This window comes from Oncorhynchus mykiss, chromosome 28, assembly GCF_057628025.1.
Source record: "Oncorhynchus mykiss isolate SJ-2025 chromosome 28, ASM5762802v1, whole genome shotgun sequence".
Taxonomy (NCBI): Eukaryota; Metazoa; Chordata; class Actinopteri; order Salmoniformes; family Salmonidae; genus Oncorhynchus; species Oncorhynchus mykiss.
The window spans coordinates 14,087,912-14,114,170 of NC_143049.1; the positions used below are offsets into that span (position 1 = coordinate 14,087,912).

At 39.4% G+C, this 26,259-nt stretch overlaps 2 protein-coding genes across 21 annotated transcripts in view; one reads left to right on the forward strand and one right to left on the reverse strand.

Annotated features, from left to right (window-relative positions):
• The window catches only part of LOC110508586 (cyclin-dependent kinase 5), a 21,527-nt gene extending 1,370 nt beyond the window's left edge, over nt 1-20,157 (forward strand). Inside the window, exons 3-19 of one of the 13 annotated variants that reach the window (XM_090225445.1) lie at nt 1,730-1,783; nt 1,899-1,942; nt 2,575-2,638; nt 2,859-2,995; nt 3,089-3,484; nt 3,696-3,829; nt 7,554-7,642; nt 7,993-8,060; nt 8,255-8,315; nt 8,529-8,585; nt 13,588-13,683; nt 13,809-13,883; nt 13,994-14,090; nt 17,194-17,263; nt 17,457-17,517; nt 17,726-17,806; nt 18,504-20,157. In XM_090225445.1, coding sequence (XP_090081571.1) covers nt 13,594-13,683; nt 13,809-13,883; nt 13,994-14,090; nt 17,194-17,263; nt 17,457-17,517; nt 17,726-17,806; nt 18,504-18,590 — 561 coding nt within the window. In that variant the 5' untranslated portion in view covers nt 1,730-1,783; nt 1,899-1,942; nt 2,575-2,638; ... (6 more) ...; nt 8,529-8,585; nt 13,588-13,593 and the 3' untranslated portion in view covers nt 18,591-20,157. Of the gene's footprint in view, nt 1-260; nt 2,996-3,088; nt 3,485-3,695; nt 3,830-6,406; nt 7,045-7,553; nt 7,643-7,992; nt 8,061-8,254; nt 8,316-8,528; nt 8,586-13,587; nt 13,684-13,808; nt 13,884-13,993; nt 14,091-17,193; nt 17,264-17,456; nt 17,518-17,725; nt 17,807-18,503 lie in introns of those variants that run through there. The other 12 variants (XM_090225446.1, XM_090225440.1, XM_090225444.1 and 9 more) reach the window with 12 other exon arrangements.
• A 2,593-nt stretch (nt 20,158-22,750) lies between these two features.
• Nucleotides 22,751-26,259, reverse strand: part of LOC110508588 (acid-sensing ion channel 1C) — a 195,319-nt gene continuing 191,810 nt past the window's right edge. For 3 of the 8 annotated variants that reach the window (XM_021589208.3, XM_090225433.1, XM_090225437.1), the window contains exons 10-11: nt 25,892-25,944; nt 22,751-24,601 (exon numbers count right to left, since the gene is read on the reverse strand). In XM_021589208.3, the coding sequence (XP_021444883.1) occupies nt 24,523-24,601; nt 25,892-25,944 (132 nt within the window). In that variant the 3' untranslated portion in view covers nt 22,751-24,522. The remainder of the gene's footprint in view (nt 24,602-25,891; nt 25,945-26,259) is intronic. The other 5 variants (XM_090225435.1, XM_090225436.1, XM_021589205.3 and 2 more) reach the window with 4 other exon arrangements.

Sequence of the window (26,259 nt, forward strand, 5' to 3'; positions counted from 1 at the left end):
CATTTTGCAGTGTAACTGTAGTTACAGTGCAGTTTAACTGCAGTTCAGTTATTCTGCAATTACTGCGTCCAAAATACCACAGTCAATTGCAGTTTCTGCAGTTTTAAAACTGCAATCTTTTTTGTAAGGGTACTGGACTGTAACATGTAGGCCAAACTCCAGTGGTTGTTGATCTTATTTTCCTAGTGTGTTGAAATGTTGAGTGATTTCAGACACCTGAATTGGAATGGAATGAACCAATCCTGTATTTTTTCCCCCAGCTTGCTTTTGGTGCTGCCATCTTGAACACTCAAATTCCCCTGTTGGGCAATCTGGTGAACAGAGTGGCACGCTACATGAGAGAACATACTGGGAATTACATGAGCGATGAGGGAACCTGCTCTGATGTCGCTGATCTCCAAATAAGTTGTCCATGATCTAATTTCAGGGTGTCAAATCGGAGGGCATGTTGTCCGGTCCTCTGGCAGTCTCTATGGGGGTGCCACAGGGTTCAATTCTCGGGCCGACTATTTTCTCTGTATATATCAGTGATGTTGCTCTTGCTGCGGGCGATTCCCTGATCCACCTCTACGCAGACGACACCATTCTGTATACATCTGGCCCTTCCTTGGACACTGTGCTATCTAACCTCCAAACGAGCTTCAATGCCATACAACACTCCTTTCGTGGCCTCCAACTGCTCTTAAACGCTAGTAAAACCAAATGCATGCTTTTCAACCGTTCGCTGCCTGCACCCGCACGCCCGACTAGCATCACCACCCTGGATGGTTCCGACCTAGAATATATGGACGTCTATAAGTACCTAGGTGTCTGGCTAGACTGTAAACTCTCCTTCCAGACTCATATCAAACATCTCCAATCCAAAATCAAATCTAGAATCGGCTTTCTATTTCGCAACAAAGCCTCCTTCACTCATGCCGCCAAACTTACCCTAGTAAAACTGACTATCCTACCGATCCTCGACTTCGGTGATGTCATCTACATAATGGCTTCCAATACTCTACTCAGCAAACTGGATGCAGTTTATCACAGTGCCATCCACTTTGTTACTAAAGCACCTTATACCACCCACCACTGCGACCTGTATGCTCTAGTCGGCTGGCCCTTTCTACATATTAGTCGCCAGACACACTGGCTCCAGGTCATCTACAAGTCCATGCTAGGTAAAGCTCCGCCTTATCTCAGTTCACTGGTCACGATGGCAACACCCACCCGTAGCACGCGCTCCAACAGGTGTATCTCACTGATAATCCCTAAAGCCAACACCTAATTTGGCCGCCTTTCCTTCCAGTTCTCTGCTGCCTGTGACTGGAACGAATTGCAAAAATCGTTGAAGTTGGAGACTTTTATCTCCCTCACCAACTTTAAACATCTGCTATCTGAGCAGCTAACCGATCGCTGCAGCTGCACATAGTCCATCGGTAAATAGCCCACCCAATTGACCTACCTCATCCCCATACTTTTTTTATTTATTTACTTTTCTGCTCTTTTGCACACCAGTATCTCTACCTGCACATTACCATCTGATCATTTATCACTCCAGTGTTAATCTGCAAAATGTTTATTATTTGCCTACCTCCTCATGCCTTTTGCACACAATGTATATAGACTCTTTAAAATTATTATATATTTTTTAAAATTCTACTGTGTTATTGACTTGTTTATTGTTTACTCCATGTGTAACTCTGTGTTGCTGTCTGTTCACACTGCTATGCTTTATCTTGGCCAGGTCGCAGTTGTAAATGAGAACTTGTTCTCAACTAGCCTACCTGGTTAAATAAAGGTGAAATAAAAAAATATATATATATGTTTTTAAATTTAACTGTAGATTGAAGAATCTATATCATGTCAAATACATAGTAAAACATATGGTCATGAAATATATTTACTGGTTACAGCGTCCTGCTTTCTAGGGCAGGGGAGCGAGTAGCAGCAGACATGGGTAAGACCCTTTTTCAATCTTAACTCAGGGATACATACAATTGCAGTTATTTCTCTGTTGCAAGCAGAAGGTAGAATAGACCAGTTCCAAGACATGGAGTTGAGTGACTGACTAGATGTCACTAGACCTACTACCTACTGTCCAACTATCAGTCTTGCTAATACAATAGTTCCGTTATTGTTTCAGGCAAAATGTAGCCAACAAGACTGGCATGCTTGTGAACGTTTGAATGTTCAAGTCTTCCTTCAAACTGGTCGTCGTTTAGGTATGGCTGTGTACGTATGAATTTATTGGAAAATTAAAAGTAGTAGGCTACTCCAGCTGGAGACAAGATTTACATACAGTAGAAATCATTGAGGATAAGAACACAAAGGCCGGAGTCTTATTTCCATTGTGGTCCTTCAGTGCCTTCAGAAAGTATTCAGAAGCCTTGATTTTCCAACTTCTTTTTACGTTACAGCCTTATTCTAAAATTGAATAAATATATTTTTTTTTCATCAATCTACACACAATACACCGTAATGACAAAGCAAAACAGGTTATTAGAAATGTTTCCAATGTCTAAAAAAAACACACATTTACATAGGTATTCAGACCCTTTACTCAATACGTTGTCTTGGCTGTGTGCTTAGGGTCGTTGTCCTGTTGGAAGGTGAACCTTCGCCCCAGTCTGAGGTCCTGAGTGCTCTGGAGCAGGTTTTCATCAAGGATCTCTCTGTACTTTGCTCCATTCATCCTTGCCTCAATCCAGACTAGTCTCTCAGTCCCTTCCGGTGAAAAACACACATGCTGCCACCACCATGCTTCACCGTAGGGATGGTGCCAGGTTTCACCTAATACATTACTATCCATCTAGGATTCAAAAGGTGATCAGTTGATATGGCCATGAGAAACTATATCCTAACGCTTTTTCCAGTTGGTGAGAGCCCTCGGCTCTGGGGCCCGTGTTTTCGAGTACCTGTCTTTGGAGCGCCCATTTCCACGGACAGGGTGCAGCCGCATCCCTGACAAATCTCTGACAGGATGGGTGTACTTCATGAAAGTCACCTTCAGGCAAGACCATGTCAGAAAGATAGTATTAACACAAAGACAGACACACATTATTTGTATCAGTGAGTGCCATTTTTTTCTTTGATTTTCTTACAGTTACCCAATGAGACCTGGCCAACAGATCCTGAAGAACTTCAACCTCATCATCCCCCTCTCTAAGACTGTCGCTATCGTTGGAGAATCAGGAGGAGATAATGTCCCATGCGTTTCCATGGAAACAAACACTCAATTAATCTGATTACATAAACAAAGGGCCTATAATGAGATTGTAGAAACATTAGTCTGAAAATAGTATAATTATGTGGAACCTAATGATATATTTATGAAAATGATGTGATTAGTTATGGCTCTCCTACACTGCAGGGAAGTCTACAGTGGCCTCCTTGCTGGAGCTTTCCTTTGACCCCAGCAGTGGAGTGATCATGTTGGATGGCCTGGATATCCGGACACTGGACCCATCTCAGAGGACAAGTCATTTGATTCATCATTCAGGTAAATATCCTACTGTAATCTACACACACAGCTGTATATGTTTTCTAGTGCATATGAGGATAGTTTTTTGGGGGGATTTGTTCTAGGATCTGTCTTCAGGAGCTGTTTTAGTACACTTAGTTGTATGTATGACATGGCCTTTTAAAGTGATTTTGTCATAACACTAAAGTAACTAAGTTACTTTGTGTACATTTTCCTCCCATGCTTGCAGGACCCTGTACTGTGATGGAGAACATTTGCTTTGGTAAGCGGGGGCTACTGATGCTAAGGTCATTAATGCTGCCAAGCAGGCCAACGACCACCGCTTCCTCACAGACTTTCCAGATGGATACAACCCTGTGGTGGGTAAGTGACAACACATTAGTGAGGAAAAAAAACATAGATTTTTGAGTGAGTCTCCCAGAACGGCCCAGAACGTTATAAAGTCCTGATTTATTACAAGTCTATACCACTCTAATAAACCCCAGACACATATACTCAATGCATTCCCCTTTTCTCAATCAATCAATCAATCAATCAAATGTATTTATAAAGCCCTTTTTACATCAGCAGTTGTCACAAAGTGCTTTTACAGTAAGTGCTTTTATTTAATATTGTATCTCTGTGGACACACAGGTATCTTCTCTTCCTAGGCTGGTATTGCTGAGCAAAGGAGAGCTGCTGACCTCATCTGCAGGCAGAGATCAGAGGGACAGATGTGAACAGTACTTTGCAGAGCTGCCAACTCTCACTTGATTGGCCGTGAGACAAACGCACGCATTTGACCCTCTTTTCACGCTCTCACGGCACACCTCTTATATCTCACAACTAGTAAAGTACTGCTTTTATTTTTCAAATTTGTCCATTGTATAGTCAGCACGTTAACTTTTTGACTGTACTCCAAATTCTTTTGAAATCGGAGCATCTGCGCCTGCAATTTAACATCACGAGCGGAATCTCCATCAATGTACTATCATTGTCCTGTCTTGCCACAGCACTGTGAACCGCTTCACATTGAAGCATATGATTGGTCTAGTTATGTAAAGGATCAAGGTGATTGGATGCATGTTTTAAAGAAACACCCCTCAAGATTAGAGTGGAGCTGAATGGAGAGAGAAAATGATCGACTGAGTTTATAAAACTAAAGAGAGCAGCACGGTAGCGCTGTTTCATGTACAATGTTTTCAATAAAATTAGGTTGCTGTTACTCCCATCTTATTGCAGAATGCAGTCTTCTGACAGCATGCACTAAAGTCGATTTAATCCACACTTGCATTAGTCCCCTCGATTGGTGATTGGCATTTAGGCTGTGACAACAAAAAGGCAGCAGACAGACCTACAGTATGTTTTAGCAAGGAAGTTTGGTAGGATGACTTGCTTTGTAATTATGAAAATAATTTTGTCAAACCAGATTTTGAACCCAAACTTGTAAGTTTGATTCTAGAAGGGGAACGTTAAATATAAAATAATTTGGGTAGAGTGTAGGGGCAGATTCATGTCATATTGTCTTCAGGAGATTTTATTAGCTATTTACTTAGTTTAGTCTGATCAATAGAACAATTCTCATTCTTAACAATGAGCTAAAATATTGGGTAATTACTGTGCTTGTCAGCAAGAACACTACTGTTATTCCCCACACTTATTTTAATATTCCACTAATCACATATTTGAAATCTGATATGTATTCAAACCCCATGACTTTTTCCACATTTTGTTACCTTACAGCCTTCTTCTAAAATTGATACATTTGTTTTTCCTCTTATCAATCTACATACAATACCGCATAATGACAAAGCAGAAACAGGTTTGAATTTTTTGGGGTAAATGTATTAAAAACTGAAATATCACATTTACATAAGTATTCAGACCCTTTACTAAGTACTTTGTTGAAGCACCTTTGGCGGCGCTTACAACCTTGAGTCTTCTTGGGTATGACGCTACAAGCTTGGCACACCTGCATTTGGGGAGATTCTCCCATTTGTCTCTGCAGATCCTCTGAAGCTCTGTCAGGTTGGATGGGGAGCATCGCTGCACAGCTATTTTCAGGTCTCTCCAGAGATGTTCGATTGGGCTCTGGCTGGGCCACTCAAGGACATTCAGAGACTTGTCCCGAAGTCACTCCTGCGTTGTCTTGGCTGTGTGTTTAGGGTCGTTGTCCTATTGGAAGGTGAACCTTCGCCCCAGTCTTAGGTTCTGTGTGCTCTAGAGCAGGTTTTCATCAATGATCTCTCCATACTTTGCTCTGTTCATCTTTCCCTCGATCCTGACTAGTCTCCTAGTTCCTGCCACTGAAAAACATGGTGCTGCCACCACCATGCTTTACCGTAGGGATGGTGCCAAGTTTCCAACTTTCCACCTGAGAACAGGGATCAATTCCTACTTCCAAACATCTCACAGTTTCTAGCATTTTGCCTCTCCCTATCATTTCATTACTGTCTGAATAAAGTGTGAAACCACCTAAAAAAAATAAGTTAAAAAAATATTAGCATACTTTACATTTCATCACCTAAAAACCTAAAAGTAACAAAGTCGTTGAATATTGGGTGTTCATTTAATGTTCAAAGCATCCCGAATACACATATTTTCCCACCCTGGTCATAGGATTTAGCCATGTAAAAATACATAGAATTGCAGAAAATGAGCTTTAAAACAGTAAAATCTTCCTGGAGGAGGACCCCCAGTCCCCCACCTAGGGATTGTGTCAGGGGGCAATGGAATTCACATGGCAAAACTCACTCCAAGCTTTCTTCAAAAGTTGCCAGCCCTGACTTTGATATAGCACAAAACTGTAGACCTACAATGTGAACTGAAAATACTTGTCGTAATGTACTTTTGTGACATAGCCGTTGGCTAAGAAATGAAAAGGACGTATATGTTTTATAACTAGTTTGATGTTGGTGTAAAGTTGCTTTAGTTTAATGGTCCAATGTCAAATTCCATTTTATACGAGCCAAATGTATGGGTGGACAAATGCGATCATATTTTATTGTGCCTCAAGGCTGCAGAAATTGCAAGTGTTTATCATGTGCTCTTAATAGGAAGATAATACTAACTGTACAATACAGTATGTGATTGTGGTTTTAAAGGGGTTACTTGGACCTGACCTGTATATTTCAGTAAATTTAGCAAGAATTTAAGGGGGGCATTTATAATGATCATTGTCTGAACAGATAATACGATGTGAAAATGGTGGATCTAGGCTAGCTAAATCCATTAACAGGCTTCTTAGAACCGGATTTAAACAGGCTGTTTAACTGGACCTCTGATTGGGGATTTATTCAGGAGGGAACATTGCAACAAAATGGACTATTGCTTTTTAGTAAACATTTCTGATTGACCACATGAGAATGACAGTGACACAGGTTCATAATAATTATTTTTGACTGGGAATGGGCGATTTTTGCATGCAGTTCATAATCTGGCCTTTAGATGCCCATGTAGCAGCATCATTGTAGCTGAGAACAGCTAGCTAACGCGTATCACAAATATCCCCAAACCCTGGGGCTGCTTTTCACTAGTTAAAGACTAGCTTTATTGACAAAATATGCAGAAGTATGAAAAGCTTGAAAAGATTGGAGAGGGTAAGTGTCTGTTTCTTTCCCAGGATTTCTCTTGCTGATGTTTTCCGTTAGCATTGCTATGACTGCTACTAGCTAATAGTAATGTTGTCAGCAATCATATCCGTAATTTTAAATGACAAGTCATTGCTAAGTGACACGTTTGATAGTGTTTAGATATTTGGTAGTATTTACTAACGTTAGGAGCAAGCATGAGCTACGACAACGTTTAGCTAACGTTAGTTACCTACATTACTATTAGCTAGTTGTCTGACGCGTTAGCTTGCGTGCTAACAAAATATAGCTAGTTAACTAGACATGTTGACGTATCAATAAAAATATGTAACATAAGTTATATTCTCGTCGGCATCTGGTTAAATTAGTTGAAGTTGGCTGCTAGTTAGCTTTTCATTATTCTATGTAAATAATGAAACTAGTTAGCCCAGTCCAGGGCAAGTTAGCTAGCTACCTTGCTAATTAGCACAACCCATTCAGTCAAGCTAGCTAGCGAACGTTGTGATTTCTTTCTCCAGGTACATATGGAACTGTTTTCAAAGCAAAAAACAGAGAAACGCATGAAATCGTGGCTTTGAAAAGAGTGAGATTGGATGACGACGATGAGGTAGGCATTTTTGAGACTACAAATACAGCTACTTAAGCTTGCTGTCCAACTGGTTAGCATATTTTTTGATGGCTCAATTTGGTTGCTGCTGTATTTGGTTGCTGGGCGTATTCATAAAGCAGATTATGTTGCAAAACGTTTCACACACACGGCATCAAGCCCGAAGAGAGCTCCCACTGCAGGTGTGAAATGTTTACTGGTCTGTTTGATAGGACTCGAGTTTTCAAATGACACCACTTTGTCACCTGCTTACGACTGCAAGTTTTATTTACAGTGCCATGGAGGGACCTAACTAAAATTATTGTTTTAGCAGCTGTTTGGCTAATGATTACACCCCTTGTTTCTTGTAGGGTGTCCCAAGTTCTGCCCTGCGAGAAATTTGCCTCCTGAAAGAACTGAAGCATAAAAACATTGTGAGGTAGGTCTGAAGTGAAATTTGTCCAATTCTGAAAATGCATAGGTGGCTAAATGTATTTATGCCGTAGCATAGTTAGACCGGCCTGACTCAGTAAGTAGTAGTAAGTTACTTTTCAAGTGTGTTTATAATTAGCATTAGATTAAATATCTAGCTATGCAAAGAGTTTAATTGACAATTCATTTTGTTTTCCCAAGGTTGCATGATGTTCTGCACAGTGACAAGAAGTTAACATTGGTGTTTGAATTTTGTGACCAGGTGAGTGTTGCGTTGTTGCCAGATGTATGCAGATTACATTATTGTATAAAGAGGAGTTTGTAGTTATGACAATTTACCAATAGATTTGACTGACCATTGTAAAGTAGATGTGACCGCAGGTTCAACTATAAGGGTTTTATACTTTTCACCAGTTTGATATGATGAGAAGAAATGTAATGTTGCTGATAGAACTTCTGACGTTTACAACCACAGGATCTAAAGAAGTATTTTGACAGCTGCAATGGAGACCTAGATCCAGAAACGGTCAAGGTGAGTCATTGCTATTAGGTCCTGGCACAATTATCGTGTATCGAGTATCGTGTATTATAACAATAACACACACAAAAAAACCATTATCATTTGTTTTTTTTTAAACCGAGATGTTAACAAAGCTCTGTTGTAGATCATTTTCTAAGATGCATTATGATCCATGACAAGCTCAAAATACTTTTCTACAAAAAATGACAGTTATGACAATAACCACACAGGGATGCAAACTAGTGACCTTTAGGTGAAATTTGAGTCCAAAATAGGTGACGTAATGAGCAGATCAAATCTTTCAGTTAGTGTGAAAATTAAGTGGCAAATAAAGTCAGACGGCTAACGTTACAACATCAGATGAGTTACGTTAGTAGCCTAACCAATTTGCTATAGTATTAATTGGTATACTACTCCTTGCCGGTGTTGTGCCGAAAATCTCCCCCCTGCCAGAATTCCCCCCCCCCCCCCCCCCCCCCCGAACGCGCATGCACTCAATTATTTATTGCTGCAACTTGCTTGCTAGTTGAGTTTTCTGATCACGTTTGATTGCGGGGGAGGCATTAGTAATATCTGTAGTTTTTGGTTTGGCTATCTGTTTCAAGTGTATTAGTCTATAAATAAATCTCTTTGCCAAAATTCATCATCTCGTCCATGACTTATTCGACTAGTAGTTGTTCTGAAATGTTTATTGCTTGCCTACATTTTACTCCCTCTATGTTTAATATAACACGCATACATTAATTATTCATTTCCGTTTCCTGTCCTGACGTGAAGTTTGTTCTATAGAAAGTATTTGACTCTAGCCACAAAATTAAGGAAATTAGGTGGGGGGAAGGAAATTAGGTGGGGGGGAAGTATGTAGGCAAGGCCATTTTCTTGCCTGCATTTTCTTGAAACCCCCCCCCCCCCCCCTTCTTTCTTGGGACTGCAAGGCCTGGCATACTTATGAATCATTTTGGTAGCTCATGTTGACCAGTAGTGTGTGTGTGCCACAAAGTATTTGACTCAAGCCACAAAATTAAGGAAATTAGAAGGGGGGGGGGATTTGAGCAGTGCCATTTTCTTGCCTGCATGCGCGTTCACGCGAAAGCGGCACAACACTGTTCATCACGTTATAATGTGGTAGTTGCTTACTGGACCCTGGCAATCTGTGTGAAATGTTTCCTAGCGAACTCATGTTTTCCCTCTGTGGTTAATTTTCAGAATGAGAGAATTAGGTGAAAATGAGGCATTGCTTGTTAAACAAGTGGATTCAGGGATCAAGTGTAGCTGTAGCTGGGGCCTGGCTTAAGCTGGATGCCAATAGAAGTGAATGAAATGTCACACACTTTCCCTCTTTCAATAAAGTGGATAAAAAGGGATATAGCACTGGTGTGCTCGCTGCCTAAAATAGATTATGCCAACAAAGGGTATCATGCTCTGCTTGCACATTGTGGAACTGATGTCCATAGGCAGAAGGTGTACAGTGTAATAATGTGCAGTGTAGCCCAAAGCTATTGCTTTTGTTGTGTTGAACTTGACAGTAACACTTGTGTGAGTTAGAGGGGGATGCAGAGTAAACATGGCGCCCCAAGAATGCATATACCGGGTCAAAATGTCCCCATAATATAATATCTGTTTTATTTATGTGTCTAAAATATGATCAATTTTGTGGAACATAATTATTTTTGAGTGATTTGTACATTTCAATAATTATTTTGTTTTGAAATGTTTTTAGTCGCTCTTCAACAGTTTGATACACATTTGAATGATAATATATTATGAAAATTCATTACAGCTATTGAAAATATGAGCACATGTTTCTTACAATCAATCTTACAAAGTTTCACATTCAACCTTTTAGTGTGAAGTACAAAATACAGTTTCTTGCGAAAGTATTCCTCCCCCTTGGCATTTTTTCTATTTTGTTGCCTTACAACCTGGAATTATAATTGATTTATTTGGGTGTTTTGTATAATTTCATTTACACAACATGCCTACCACTTTTAAGATGCAAAATATTTTTTGATTTTGAAACAAACAAGAAATAACACAAACTGAGCTTGAGCGTACATAATTGTTCCTCCCTCAAGTCAGTACTTTGTAGAGCCACCTTTTGCAGCAATTACAGCTGCAAGTCTCTTGGGATATGTCTCTATAAGCTTGTCACATCTAGCCACTGGGATTTTTGCCCATTCTTCAAGGCAAAACTGTTCCAGCTCCTTCAAGTTGGATGGGTTCTGCTGGTGTACATCAATCTTTAAGTCATACTACAGATTCTCAATTAGATTGAGGTCTGGGATTTGACTAGGCCATTCCAAGACATTTAAATGTTTCCCCTTAAACCACTCAAGTGTTGCTTTAGCAGTATGCTTCGGGTCATTGTCCTGCTGGAAGGTGAACCTCTGTCCGAGTCTCAAATCTCTGGAAGACTGAAACATGTTCCCTCAAGAATTACCCTGTATTTAGAGCCATCTGTCATTCCTTCAATTCTGACCAGTTTCCCAGTCCCTGCCGATATGGAAAAATATCCCCATAGCATGATGCTGCCACCATGCTTCACTGTGGGGATTGTGTTCTCGGGGTGAAGGGAGGTGTTTGTGCCAAACATAGCGTTTCCATGATGGCCAAAAAGTTACATTTTAGTCTGACCAGAGTACCTTCTTCCATATGTTTGTGGAGTCTCCCACATGCCTTTTTGCGAACACCAAATGTGTTTGCTTATTTTTATTTTTAAGCCATGGCTTTTTTTCTGGCTGCTCATCCGTGAAGCCCAACTCTGTGGAGTGTACGACTTAAAGTGGTCCTATAAACAGATTCTCCAATCTCCGCTGTGGAGCTTTGCAGCTCCTTCAGGGTTGTCTTTGTTCTCTTCGTTGCCTCTCTTGGTAGGTTTGTTATGGTGCCATATTCTTTCAATTTTTTAATAATGGATTTAATGGTGCTCTGTGGGATGTTCAAAGTTTCTGATATTTTTTTATAACCCAACTCTGATCTGTACTTCTCCACAACTTTGTCCCTGACCTGTTTGGAGAGCTCCTTGGTCTTCATGGTGTTGCAGACTCTGGGGCTTTTCAAAACAGGTGTGTGTGTTTGTGTGTGTGTACTGAGATCATGTGACACTTAAGATTGCACACAGGTGGACTTTATTTCTACTTCTACATTGGCACACACTGTACAAAGATTTTTCTTTTGTGTTATTGACTATGTTTGTTTGTGTGTAACTCTGTTGTTTTTGTCGCGCTGCTTTGCTTTATCTTGGCCAGGTCGCACCGGATCTTATTTAGGGGCTTCATAGCAAAGGGGGTGAATACATATGCACACACCACTTTTCTCTATATATATATATATATATATATATATATATATATATATATATATATAATATTTTTTTTTTTTTTTTTTTTTTTTCTTGAAACAAGTAATTTTTTAAATTTCACTTCACCAATTTGGACTATTTTGTGTATGTCCATTACATTAAATCTGAATAAAAATCCATTTAAATTACAGGTTGTAATGCAACATTATAGGAAAAACGCCAAGGGGCGATGAATACTTTTGCAAGGCACTGTAAAACCACCGTAAACATGTTTTTACAATATTTCAAAAATTTATTTGAAAATCCAAAGTTCATCATCAATATAAACGACCACACGAACAACTGTGAATTCAGAAAACATGAACACTAAATAGGAACAAAGTCTGCGTGTGTGATGCTGTCTTAGTCCATCCATTTGTTACAAACCACAAGCATGTGACTGCTCTTTGCAGACGGGTGTGTTGCACTGAGAACACCAGCAGCTGACTTTTCTCTCCTTTGCACTTGGGCAGAGCTGGCACCTCTTCTGGTCCTGGCTGCTCTGAGTGGTGGTGGCATGGCTCTCTTTCATCACACCATAAATATGTTATCAATTTTTATTGTTGTAGCAAAAAGCAAGGTCAGTTTGACGAGCGCAATGCAGTGATTTCCGTAGGAAATACATGCAGGTCATATTTGACCCACATGAAAACTTGGGGTAGTGATGCAAAAAACTATTTTTTTTAAAGAAATGTTTAAAACTAGGATGTTAGAACATTAAAGACACATTATTTAAGGAATTCCTGGAATAATGATGACATTTTTGGGGATCAATACAGCAACAAAACAAACATGACCAGGCATATGCATCCTAGGGTTAAGATGTTCTTTTTCCCAAATGCAATATTTAGATGTGTGTGGTCACAGGCATTCTATTATAAAGGCTAACTGCAATATTAGTGTATTGTTTATTTTTTTTCAGGACTTGAGTGTCATTTGCAGTAAAATCAAGGCAACAAATGACATTGGATTGCTTTCCTTACAGTTTTTAGTTGGGTTAGGTTCACATGAAACACTTTTTATTTTACACACAGAGACTGATCATGTAGATCATATTATTTGTTGTTTTAATTAGTTAACCTGCATTCCCCCCTAGCAGGGATTTTTGTGATTGTTTCAATGCAACAACAAAAAGTGTCACCTTTTTGGGCCCTCATCAGTTTGCATCCCTGATGACAATGAATTGTTACCCCAAATTCCGTAATTGTCACGGCCTTAATTGAGATTCAAATAAGGAGCAGAATATGGCTCTAATGATGTCCCTTCAGGATTTTGTGGCAATTATTATTATTTTTTTTAATATGTATTTGTTTTTGCTTGGGGGTTACAAATGCGCTGACAAGGGGAAAAGTTTGTAAATGTGTGGCTTGGTTGAACCATATTATGCTCTAACATGTGCAGTGATTGGTTGAAATTGCTAACCCTCTTTTTCAGTCAGTTTTATGTGATATTGTGATGAATTGACTGTTTTAATGCTGTGATTGGTCAAATTTGCTAGCCCTCGCAAAATATTATTGATTTTGCAAAAAGTTTGCGATTGCAATTTTTTTTTATCACTTTGAAGAATGCCTCCAATGACTATCTCATTGAGAGTGAGAATACTGTAGTATTACTGCCTTGTGTTTCTGTATCTCTGTGCTTAACTTGGTCTTCCCCTACTTTCTGTATGTGCAGTCATTCATGTACCAGCTGTTGAAGGGGCTTGCCTTCTGCCACAGTCGGAATGTTCTTCACAGAGACCTGAAGCCACAGAACCTTCTCATCAACAGGGTAAGTCTGTGGAATATTGACCGTTTTTTAATTTCTAGTTCTAGAAAGTCCTAACAGAAATGTTGTTGCTTAGTTAGTGCGAAAGTATTTCCCTTTTTAAATGTGGTATGATTTGCTTAATTTAGAATGGGGAATTGAAGCTGGCTGACTTTGGCCTGGCTCGAGCCTTTGGAATCCCAGTGAGATGTTACTCAGCAGAGGTGGGATATTGACTACATGTTTATATGCAATTACATGATTCATTGGGATACTGGCAAACAATTACTGGCCTAACTTACTGGTGACACTCAAGCTTCTCTCTCTCCTGAAGGTTGTGACGTTGTGGTATAGGCCCCCAGATGTGCTCTTCGGTGCCAAGCTTTATTCTACCTCCATTGACATGTGGTCTGCTGGATGCATATTTGCAGGTATGTGTAACGTCAAGGTTAAAATTGAGACGCGAATTCAAGGGGGATGATCTTACCTGTGTTTTTATAATGCTCAAATAAGTTGGGGCCTCTGCAGACCTGCCAACCTGCCACACATGTTGCTGCGTACCAAGCACGTAATTTGAAGACAAAGTATGCTGGTATGAAAAACGACCCCCAAAGTACACAAAAAGAGGCATCTCGTCGGCACGTTGTGGTTTTTGACTTCGGCCGTCTGAAGTTGGAGCAGAACCAGAGGACTCGGTCGAGGAGAAAAAACAGGGAGGAAGAGGCTAATAGACAATCTTTGGAAATAATCTCTAGCCCTCCGCTCCTGTAATCGTAGTACTATTTTCCTCTTTCGAGCTGGATGGCATCTCTCCCCTTCGCGTACCACCGCTGTATAAGGAAAAGGGTAGAAAAAATGGTGAAGTTGAACAAACTGTTTGCCAAATGCACGGACTAAGAAATTGCATAAGTTAGGCAAGCACATAACCAATATTATTTTGTAGTTAGTTAAAGCGCTACGGCGTCATTATAACAAAGGTATTTTTGCAGTTGCAAAAACCATCAAGCGCTATGATGAAACTGGCTCTCATGAGGACCGTCACAGGAAAGGTAGACCCAAAGTTACCTCTGCTGCAGAGGGTAAGTTAATTAGAGTTGACTGCACCTCAGATTGAAGGCCAAGTAAATGCTTCACAGAGTTCAAGTAAGAGACACATCAACTGTTCAAATGAGACCTGTGTCAATCAGACCTTCATGTTAGAATTGCTGCAAAGAAACCACTCCTAAAGGACACCAATATGAAGATACTTTTTTTTTAGTGGGTGGATCAGCTTTAATATTGCGGATAGATTGTTGCTTCCATCAATGTAATTGTCTGCATCATTTCCAATCCCCTATGTATACACTATCGTGCAGAAGTTTGGAGTCACTTAGAAATGTCCTTTTGTTTTTGAAAAAAAAAAAGCAAATTTAATTGATCAGAAATACAGTGTAGACATTTGAGCCTGTCAACGAACCCACAAATGCTGATGCTCCTAATATTCAACTCATCTAAAGAAGGCCAGTTTTATTACTTCTTTAATCAGAACAACAGTTTTCAGCTGTGCTAACATAATTGCAAAAGGTTTTTCTAATGATCAATTAGCCTTTCAAAATGATCAACTTGGATTAACTAACACAACGTGCCTTTGGAACACAGGAGTGATGGTTGCTGATAAAGGGCCTCTGTAAGCCTATGAAGACATTCCATTTAAAAATCAGCCGTTTCCTTCTACATTTACAACATTAACAATGTCTCCACTGTATTTCTGATCAATTTGATGTTATTTTATTGGACAAAAATAAACTTTTCTTTCAAAAACGAGGACATTTCTAAGTGAACCCCAAGCTTTTGAACGGTAGTGTACCTACATGCATTTTTTTTTTTTTTTTTTTAATATACTTTCCTATATTATTCCCCTCCCCTACCACCCCTCCCCTAATTGGAGTAAACTACTAATCAATAACACTTAGGTTTCAACTTCCAGCTTATGCATACTATACACATTTTACAGACACAATCTGTTAGTTATCTTCTTTTTTTTTTTCTGTCCTTTCTCTACTTCTGACGTCCATCCAGTTTGATTTCTATTTGCTGTATATTTGTAACTGTGCTGTTTCACAAAAGTTCTGAACCTATATATACATTTTACAGACCCCGTATGTTTTACATTTGTTATCTTGTTATTAGTCCCACCCTTCAGCTCCATTCAACTCCTCCCATCTATCCCTTAATTTCCATTTGCCATATATTTTTCACCTGTGCTGTGATGCTTCACAAAAGTACTGAACCTTTCTATTCTCATTAGTTTATACAGATTGTAAATGTAAAAAATGTTTGCTAAATAATTATAATATTATTGATTGATTGACTATGACTTTTCAAATCACGCAGTATTGCGATCTGCTGTATTAGCTCTAGGGAAATGTTACCATTCCTGGACCTGTGACCAAAAACGAGCTACACAAGGACAGTACCAGAAAAAGTTTTGAATCTGGTGTCATTTTGCGTGTCAATTCATAAGCAGTGTGCCATGGAATCAGTACGTTGCAAATCTCTTCCCAACTATTTTGCAATTGATATTCCAAATAGCCTACAGTAAGCCAGACTACTACAGTGCATCCAGTAATTGAATTCATTTAGAATTTTGTCCCCAAACAAAATGAAGAAGCCACTTTACATTTTCACAAGACCATCTATATAAATACACCTATTTAATTTGAATAATCATTACCCCTAAATGTAACCTAGAAAAAATGTGAGCGTCATTGAGACCTCAATTTCATTTAGGATCAAATACTAGACCAGTGTTTCCCAACTTCAGTCCTCAAGTCCCCCCAACAACACATTTTTGTTGTAGCCTTGGACAAACTCAGCAGATTCAACTAATTGAGGGAAGGATGATTAGTTGACAAGTTGAATCAGGTGTGCTTGTCCGGGGCTACATTTTAAATGTGTACTGTTGGTGGTACTCAAGGAATTGAGTTCGGAAATAGTATTTGACTAGACAACTGTGTTGGCTACATTGTTTGATATAATTTATGGCAGTTACAGGTTTTTCAAAATACTCTAACCTCCTGACATTAACTTGTTTAGTGAGCTACTGAAGACCAGCCAATTATGAAGTACCCATAACGGTCTATAGCCGGGAACTCCATCCCTGTTCCTGGAGAGCTAGCCTCCTGTAGCTTTTCGTTTCGACCCCAGTTGTAACCAACCTGATTCAGTTTATCAACCAGCTAATTATTAGAATCGGGAGCACTAGATAAGGGTTGGAACAAAAACCTACAGAATGGTAGCTCTCCAGGGACCGGGTTGGAGAGCCCTGGTCTATAGCCTACCATTCATACTGGGAGTCTTCTGCCAACATCTTTATTAGGCTAAAAACAGGTGCATTTGCCTATGATTTGATCTGTGGGGTTGTCACACGCTCGCTGCCATGGGGTCCAACGCCACGCTGAAGTGGTACTCGTAAAAATGATTTAAGGTTGGCAGGTCTGCCTCATGTCTTTTTTTTTTGAGTCTACAATAACTTATCTTTTATTTATTTTTTAGAGTTGGCAAACGCTGGAAGGCCTCTTTTCCCGGGTAATGACGTCGACGACCAGCTGAAGAGGATCTTCAGATATCCTTTCCGAGATGTTTTCGATAGCTAACCACCAAGTTCAGCACACTGTCCATTTTGTTGTGTGGCATGTAGAAACAGAACACATGAACTAAAGTTTGTCCACTTTGTTGAGATGAAATCTATTGTAATGACTCAACTTGACGAGTCCTATTTAGTGGTGACAAGTCATTCCTTAATGCTGTTGTGGCACATTGTTGGGTACACCAACTGAAGAACAGTGGCAGACAATGACAAAGCTCCCAGACTACAAGGTAGTCAAACCCACTCATTTTGTGAATTACAGTTGATCATATAGAAATCCATGTTTTCTACTGCCTGCCAGGAAAAAAATGTGATTATATGATTTACAAGGTATGAGATGAATGTCAGTTTCCAGATCACAGATTCATCTCTAAGAGAAGGAACAAGTATTTTCTGCTCTGCCGTTTGTTTACATTGTTTTTTTGTTGTTGTCTACAGCCGTACCCCATGTATCCAGCCACGACCTCACTGGTGAATGTTGTCCCCAAACTCAGTAGCACAGGACGGGATCTGCTACAGGTTAGTATTGCACCCCCCCCCTCCCCAAATGACCATTTTATATTATTCAGTATACAATGTATTATCATGCTATACCATCCCTTGATGTTAACATCAATTTACAATCCAATGTCCTTCACTCTTCTATTGTATAGCTCTGAATTCATATGTTTGCACAGATACATATGTTGCAAACCCACACAAGTGGCATTAAAACAACATGCATGTGTCTGGAGTTGTGTAGTTTGTAACTAGTTGACCGCTTAGCTGGGAAAGTCAACTTACCACCAGGTGGAGCCAGTGCAAGGCTTTTTCCCAAACCTAACTTGAATCAAAGACAGTATGAATTGTATTTATTTAACTAGGCAAGTCAGTTAAGAACAAATTCTTATTTTACAATGACGGCCTACCCTGACCAAACCCTTCTCTAACAACGCTGGGCCAACTGTGCACCGCCGTATGGGACTCCCATGAAGGTACTAGACTAAAACTGCTTCTCCAATAGAAATCCTCGATCACACGTGTTGGCGATGTCATAGCGATATTGGCTAACAAAGGAAGAATTTTGGACTTCCCAAACCCTTTTCTGTTTCGCAAGCGTTCCCAGAAGTTTCGCGGTGTTGCGCCTGTGGGTTTAGAAACTGCTTGAATGCTCAAGAAATGTTTCCGTACAAATGCATATTTTTAGTCACATTCTCTCTTTTTTTTCTTCCTTTAGAATCTTTTGAAGTGTAATCCTGTCCAGAGGATCTCTGCAGAGGAGGCATTGCAGCACCCCTACTTTGCTGATTTCTGCCCACCGTAGATGAGATGCCAAAACACACGTCACTTAACTGAACCTCAGACATCGGACTCAATCCTCTTTCTCTCCATCTCTACAGGACCTGTCTATCCTGACTCCCTGCAAGACTCATCTCCCAGCAGCACCTGTTTTAACTAAGACTTCCCTTCAGTATATCCTGTTGTGCCTCCTAATGGAATTGAGTCCTTGTCTGCTCTGCAAGATTTTAGATTCTATTAGCAAGCCGGTTTGTCTTCTCTTTGTCTGTTAAGCACATTAAGCGCACTGACATAGGAACATAACATGTAGCGATGAACAATTCTGCACCCGGAGAAACGGTGAATCCTTCTGAGCCAATAGCTGCAGTGCAGAGTAAGCGGTTTGAACAATTGCATTAGTGTGCTGCATAATGTACTGGCAAAAATGTAGTTATTTGGATACATTCTTCAAATAGTGTTTGTGCCACTGCTGTTATTAACGTGTCAATATTGCATTAATAGTTTATGATAAGATTGGAGACAGTCTTCCTTGTCCTTCATCATAGTCTAAACCATTTTCCACTTACTTTAATAGGAGATTGTAAAACAGAGGGGGAGGTTTATTTATATTCATCAGTTACTTCTCAGGCTCTCTATTTAGCTTTTTGTATTAGATACATTTTTTTGTGCACTTTGGGTAAATGGCATTTGTCTTTTTTTAATAGTTTAGATCTTGTCCGCGGTCAAGTAAAGTTGAACACAAAGACGGGGTCAACATATGTGTTTTGAACAGCGGACCATACGTACTTGAGTAATTGCTTTTATTTTTTTTAGTTTCATTTTGTAACTTTCTACCATCTTTACTCATTGACCTGATGTCTTCTAGCTTAATGAAAGTGAAGTGAGAGCGGAGGACATCCGTTGATACCTATATTACTACATTACGGTTGTTTTGCACCACTGACTTTAGCTGTGTTCACGCAGATGGGTAACTTAATTTTTGGCAAAGAACTAGTAGGTTTTGCAGTGTTGTTTTACTCCAGGTAGTCGCTACTTATCCCACGAAAGCCAACATTTTTAACTCCTCTTTGAGGTTGCTGTCAACTACCAAAACTTTGGTTTTGATCAATAGGGAAAATATTTCATTTTGATGTAAGAGAAAAAAATAATAGAATGCATGTATTTATTGATAATTGAATGTCTGCTTATGTATGCATTTAGTCTCTTTTTTTACATATATATACAACACATTACCTTTCATGGGTTGCAATGTTCTCCTTATTAAAATAATGAAACGTGTGACACTTAGTTCTTAATGCTTTGGCTGTGTGTGTGTGTGTGTGTGTGTGTGTGTGTTTGCATCCGAGTTGAGTTGGGACATCACAAGATCCCATTATCACATGTAAGGACAAGCAATTCCCCGTGCTTATTTTAGAAAAGAGTACTGTAGAATATTAGTTTAAATATGACATGATTTTAATCTTTATTTAGAATTACGAGTGAACTTTGCACTTTCCTATTATCATAGTTTTATTGTAGGACTTGGGTTAAGTATTTAGGCACTTGCTGTCAGTCAGTGGTCTCGACAGTTCAATAAAGTGGACTTAAAAGTTGTTTCTTGTTCTGCTTTTTGTTGTTGTGTGGAAAAGGATTTAGAATTTGCCCATTTATTTTCTGTTCAAGTCAACTGAGCCCTGTCAATATCAGAGCTGGGGCACGGTGGAGAAGATGGATGTCCCAAGTGGAGAGCCTTTGTTGCAACTTTCTGCCCTACGCACCAGCAGGCGCAACAGGGATGAGTGAGTTTCTGTTAAGCTGTTACCATGATTACAGACCAATGATTTTAAAGTTACCTTCTAGCCCCAAATATTATTGCCAAGACCCCAGTTACACAACCGGTCCAAGTAGTTGAAGGAAGCCATATGGAGGGAGGCATTGTGTTGTGTAGGGGTGGATGATCTGATCTACACTGATTAACCGATGCACCAAACAATGCTGATTACATTTCCAGATAATCCATTACGCTTCACATAAAATTGAGAACGTTACACTTGATAAAGAGAGGGTATAAAGTATTTAATGACTACTTAAGGTCAATCACAAATAATATATCACATATACAGTACATAGAGCCAGATGAACCTAGTTCAGTTCCACAGCTGTCTGTGGGCCTCCAACAGGGTGAGGAATACTATAATCCATACTCTACTTTAATCGTCTACACTTGTCTAAAAATGTGGGCACAATCAGAATGTGGGCGAGATCAGGACAAAGGACGCATATGAGAACCAGGTATAAGCAGAACTGTAAACTCTAGTCTTACAGAAATATAACATACAATAACTTGACCTGCAAATATTGGTCAGAAAACATATCCCAGCGTCTCATCCCCATGTTCAATACATCATGGTCACTGAATATTGCACAACCCCAAGCCTAATTTTGTCATGGTGATTTTTCATGACCATGAAGATTGTAGAGTAGGCTACCACAGAACACGGAAATGAACCATCTGGTTCCCAGCAAAGTAATGAGTAACACGGCTGATAATGCACTAGCGGTGGTCAAGAGACAATGGTCATGCTAGAAGGAAAAGAGGTAAGATGCAATAACAATTCACATTATACTTAAGCTGCCAGAATAAAGGTCTTTAGACTATTGTGTTGACATAAATATATAACACTGTCATCTACTAGGCTGTAATTAATTATGCTATAAAATATCCATGAAAAGACTTGAATCAATAGGCACAACCAGTATTGCCGGTATTATTAAAATATGACAGGACAATGTCCATATTCAGCTTTAGACTACTGAGTAATGTGTGGCTGCTGCTCTGCTGTTCTTTGACTGGCAGTAAGGAGAAGGGGAGGAGGGCAGGGATGAGTAAGGATTGTAGAAGGAGACAGTACATTGTACAGAGTATTCATAAAACTGTAGCATAGCAAGTTTACCACTTCTTTTATTGTTAATCTGACTTTAAAATGAATTCATTGTAGATTTGATTTACGCTTGCATCATAATTGTTACAAGGCATTGTGTCTGTGTTTACCTGTTGGCTTGGAAAGGAAAGGTGGTAAACCCTGGTGGTAAATTTATGATTGACCCCCACTATATTCATCATGACAGACCAGATCACAATGTCACTGTCAAATACAGTCAAAACCAAGACAATGTCACATCATCAGTTGTGGCATCACAGTACAGCAGAGATTTAACCATGAATTCCTTTACACCAGTCCCATCAGAGAAATTCAGATAATCAAAGCCTTCCAACTTCAACTTAGTAGTAGGGCAGCAGTACAGTTTGACCAGACTTGATAATGAATACCTTGATCATCCCATTTCTGATTCAATGCATTTCGCCTCTTCACTGTTGATGTTGAGACTGGTGTTTTGCGGGTACTATTTAATGAAGCTGCCAGTTGAGGACTTGTGAAGCGTCTGTTTCTCAAACTAGACACTCTAATGCACTTGTCCTCTTGCTCAGTTGTGCACTGGGGCCTCCCACTCCTCTTTCTATTCTGGTTAGTGCCAGTTTGCGCTGTTCTGTGAAGGGAGTAGTACACAGTGCTGTACGAGATGTTTCTTGGCAATTTCTCGCATGGAATATCCTTAATTTCTCAGAACAAGAATAGACTGACGAGTTTCAGAAGAATGTTCTTTGTTTCTGGCAATTTTGAGCCTGTAATCGAACCCAGAAATGCTGATGCTCCAGATACTCAACTAGTCTAAAGAAGGCCTGTTTTATATTGCTTCTTTAATCAGGACAATAGTTTTCAGCTGTGCTAACATAATTTCAGAAGGGTTTTATAACGATCAATTTGCCTTTCAAAATGATAAACTTTGATCAGCTAACACAATGTGCCATTGGAACACAGGAGTGATGGTTGCTGATAAAGTTCCTCTGTATTCCTATGTATTTCATAAAGAAATCTGCCGTTTCCAGCTACAACAGTCATTTACCACGTTAACAGTGTCTACACTGTATTTCTGATCAATTTGATGTTATTATAATGGACACAAAAATGTTGCTTTTCTTTCAAAAACAAGGACATTTCTAAGTGACCCCAAACTTTTGAACAATAGTGTATATACAGCATATATGTATATATATATATATAGCATGGATAACTGTGATGAACAGGAACAGTAGCATGAGAGCAATTAGACTGACGACAAAGATTAAAAGGTGTGTACATAGGATGGTGGTTAAATATACAGTTTATTATATTTGATAATTTACACATCACAAACTGACTGTTATTTGAGTCTTATTACATGTACTGAAATTTCAATAACAATAGTATATAATAATGCAGTTATACAATGCATTTCAGTGTTACAAACCAACTGAACTGAATAGAATGTTTTTGAAGCACTGTAATAATCTGTCTCGGCGTCCGGTCCTGAAATTAAATGGAAGTTGGAAGACACTTGAGGTCAACTTGGGTATCAACACAGATTAATAGGCAATCCTTGGAGTAGGCCATTGTGTGTTCGTATGGCAAGTGAGCTGCTCCCATCCAAATGCAATGTCCTCTAATTCCCTTCTGGTGCAACAGCAATAATGGATATTTCTATATTTTGTTTTTTGCATTTAAATATATCAACATACGAGCAAGATTTCATTTCTAGTATTTACACATTTCAATCAATATTTAGAACACCACCTTGAAAATGTTTGTATTTCACTAGTTTCCAATAGAGAATCTATTACTATCACAGGGGACTTGTGCTAATGAGTGTTTCTGTAGCAGTTAAAAGCCATGACCATGGAACAAAACCATTTCAACACCCACATATGTTAACTTTAAGGATGGGTGCATCGTCTTGCTTGTTTATCTATTCTAATGAAAGTGGTGAAAAAGAAGGGAGGCTAAGTTACAGCAGACTCCTGTGATTGGTGCTCTTTTCCAGTGACAGTCCAGCCAGTCTGATAACACTATCCCCCCCCCCCCCCCCCCCCAAAAAAAAATGAGAAACCACGACAGAATAACATTTAGTCATTGATGTGAATTGTTTTTCAGCAGTAAACAGATAGAAAACATTGAGCGGAGCACTATACATAACCATGGACAATGTTCGTATTTTCTAAAAATCTATGGAAAAGTTTGATTGTTCATTTGTGCAAACATATACACTTGTTTTCCCCTCTTCAATATGTAACTTGTAAACAAGAATGGCATTCAGTGATCTTGCAAAAGCGTATCTTCTTGGAACCTTACACAAGAGGCTTTCATCACTTGGTATTATACTTCAAATCAATGAGATGATCAAGAATCTCAGAACAGAATAACTTGAGTACAACAAGGCAACAATTACAACAGCAGTCTACTACTGGGATTCAAGTCAGCTCCTTGGAGCATTGTGATCATAGTTGAGTAGGCATCACTGAAATCTGATTTTTCTTACTCACAATGAGGTATACTAAATGAAAGAGTGGTACCAGAAAGATATCTTTCAACTTCCTCTCTTGTTCTATTTACGAATGGACCTAGATATGCTGATGCTACACGTGCTAACCATCGCTAGCCTCTCGGTTCGATATTCAGCACACCAGAACGGACTGTGATTACAAAGGTGTATAAATTTAGATAAAATGAGACCGCTCTGAAGGCCTTTCCATTTACATTACTAAGCTGAAACTTTAATAGGCTGATTAAACCCGATTCAAACACACTCTAATGTCACCCTGTTTAAAGTGAATGCAACATGAATGAAACATCCAATACATAGTGTAGAGTCGATGCCTTGATATGGCCCTATCACCTGAGTTCTGTTTTAAAAGTGGTTTATTCTTATGATAGTATTCTATTTCTATTCAGGCAATTCACAGATCCTACTACTCTTTGAGTATTTATCACTGACCATGTTTGTAATAATATATAAGTTATTTCACAGTTTGCTGTCAAACCCCGAAGATCCCAGGTCCCACCCTGTTTTATGTTGTCAACAAGCAAACTCCTCAAAGTTGCCTAGAGTCGGGTGACGAGGTAACATGTTCGGTGTGAATCCGAGACTGTCCGAGTGACTCCGGAGGGTGTCACAGGTGCTCTGGAAGACAAAGTAAGGGGGAAGAGGAGTTCAACCGTATTAAGGGGTGGGTGATGAGAGAGTGAGGAGAAGAGGAGAGAGGCATGCAGGTTGCAGTAAAAATGGGAGAGGATGTGACATTAACAAGAGAAAAAGAACAATAAATAAATGAGCATTCAACATAACCGGGACCAAATGGAAAACAGAATACAAAAGGAAGTGACATAACATGATGTTAACCATCGTGGATGCATCAGACAGGAAGATGGTTGAAAGCATAGTGTACACATTGACAAAATAATTCAATACAAATGGGATAACATAGAAAGAAAAATGATTAACGTGGTAGTGCAGGGGACAGTTACAACAGGTCAGTAATGTTTCACGGTATGGGTAGAGAGATGAAAGAGTACGAGAGAAAGATAAGAGGGGTATGGCATGGGCGAAGGAGGGAAAGAGAAAAGAAAACAGTTTTTTCAGTCCTTGTCTCGATATTTGTACCTTCATTTGTACATGGTCATTGACACACACATTATGTTTGCATACGTTTAGTGCAACTGCGGTTGTTTCAGTTAATATATTGCCGTTGTGTGGGTTCAAAAGAAGCAATAGCCAAAGATGTAGATCGCTATTCAAGCAGATGAACAACCATTTCATTTGGTGCAAACTGCATTGCATGCAGACCTGTGATAGCATCACTAAGGAATGCATCTAGTGATGTTATTGGGCACAGGATCCAGTACAAATGGTCCCCTAAAACGGACCTCGGTCCTGCAGGAAAGCTAGTAGGAAATAATATCGATGATCCCTGCGGATCGGCTTTTATTGTACTATCTACAACAAGTGCTGTATTTCTATATCTATATTTTTCTCAGGAAAACTGCATTTAATCCTAAGGGAAGAAAAATCATCTTCAGAAACAAAAAGAAGGAAGACTGTATTGCTGACTAGCAAAGTTCCAAGCGTTCTTAACAGATGTAGAATCTAACCAACTCATTGTTTATAATAAAACCGATAATAATCTCGGAAGGCAAAGTGATTTATGGCATTGAGAGTCATTGATTTCAAAATGGTATCTACAGAGGAAAATGCATTTACATTGGCTATAATATCATTGACCTACTGCTGTGTTGGAAAAGCACATTTACAAAATGATCACTACTTGTGTCTCTACAAAATCAACCACCAAACCAGCTTTAGGTGAACCAACAGCTTGTTAACCAGGAAGGAAATGTATGAAATGGTTCCCAGAATGTCTGAAAAAGAAGGACAGTATGGGAGGGAGGATCTATTATCAATGGGGTTTGCTACCTGGGGGCATGATTAGGCGTGACACCAGGGCTGGTTGGGTTCTCTGGAAACTCCTGGAATAGACATGATGAAAAATAGAAAGATGAGGGTGACCCCAAAAATATCAAATGCAGAGCTGATAAGTAAAACAATTGGCTCCAAGTAAGTTTGTCTGTGCAAAACGGCTAGGCCTACAGCCCTGTGTAATCGATTGAGTATAGACAAGAACACTGCACACTAATACTTAAAGGTCACAGAGAGCTACCTCCGTTCAGCCATTTGATTTCAATGAAAGTTTCAAAAATCAGATCAATTTGAGAAAGCAAGATACCATTGCTAGTCTCTGCCATGTATGTTTTGTAATGCTTAAAAAAGGGTAGATATTCATC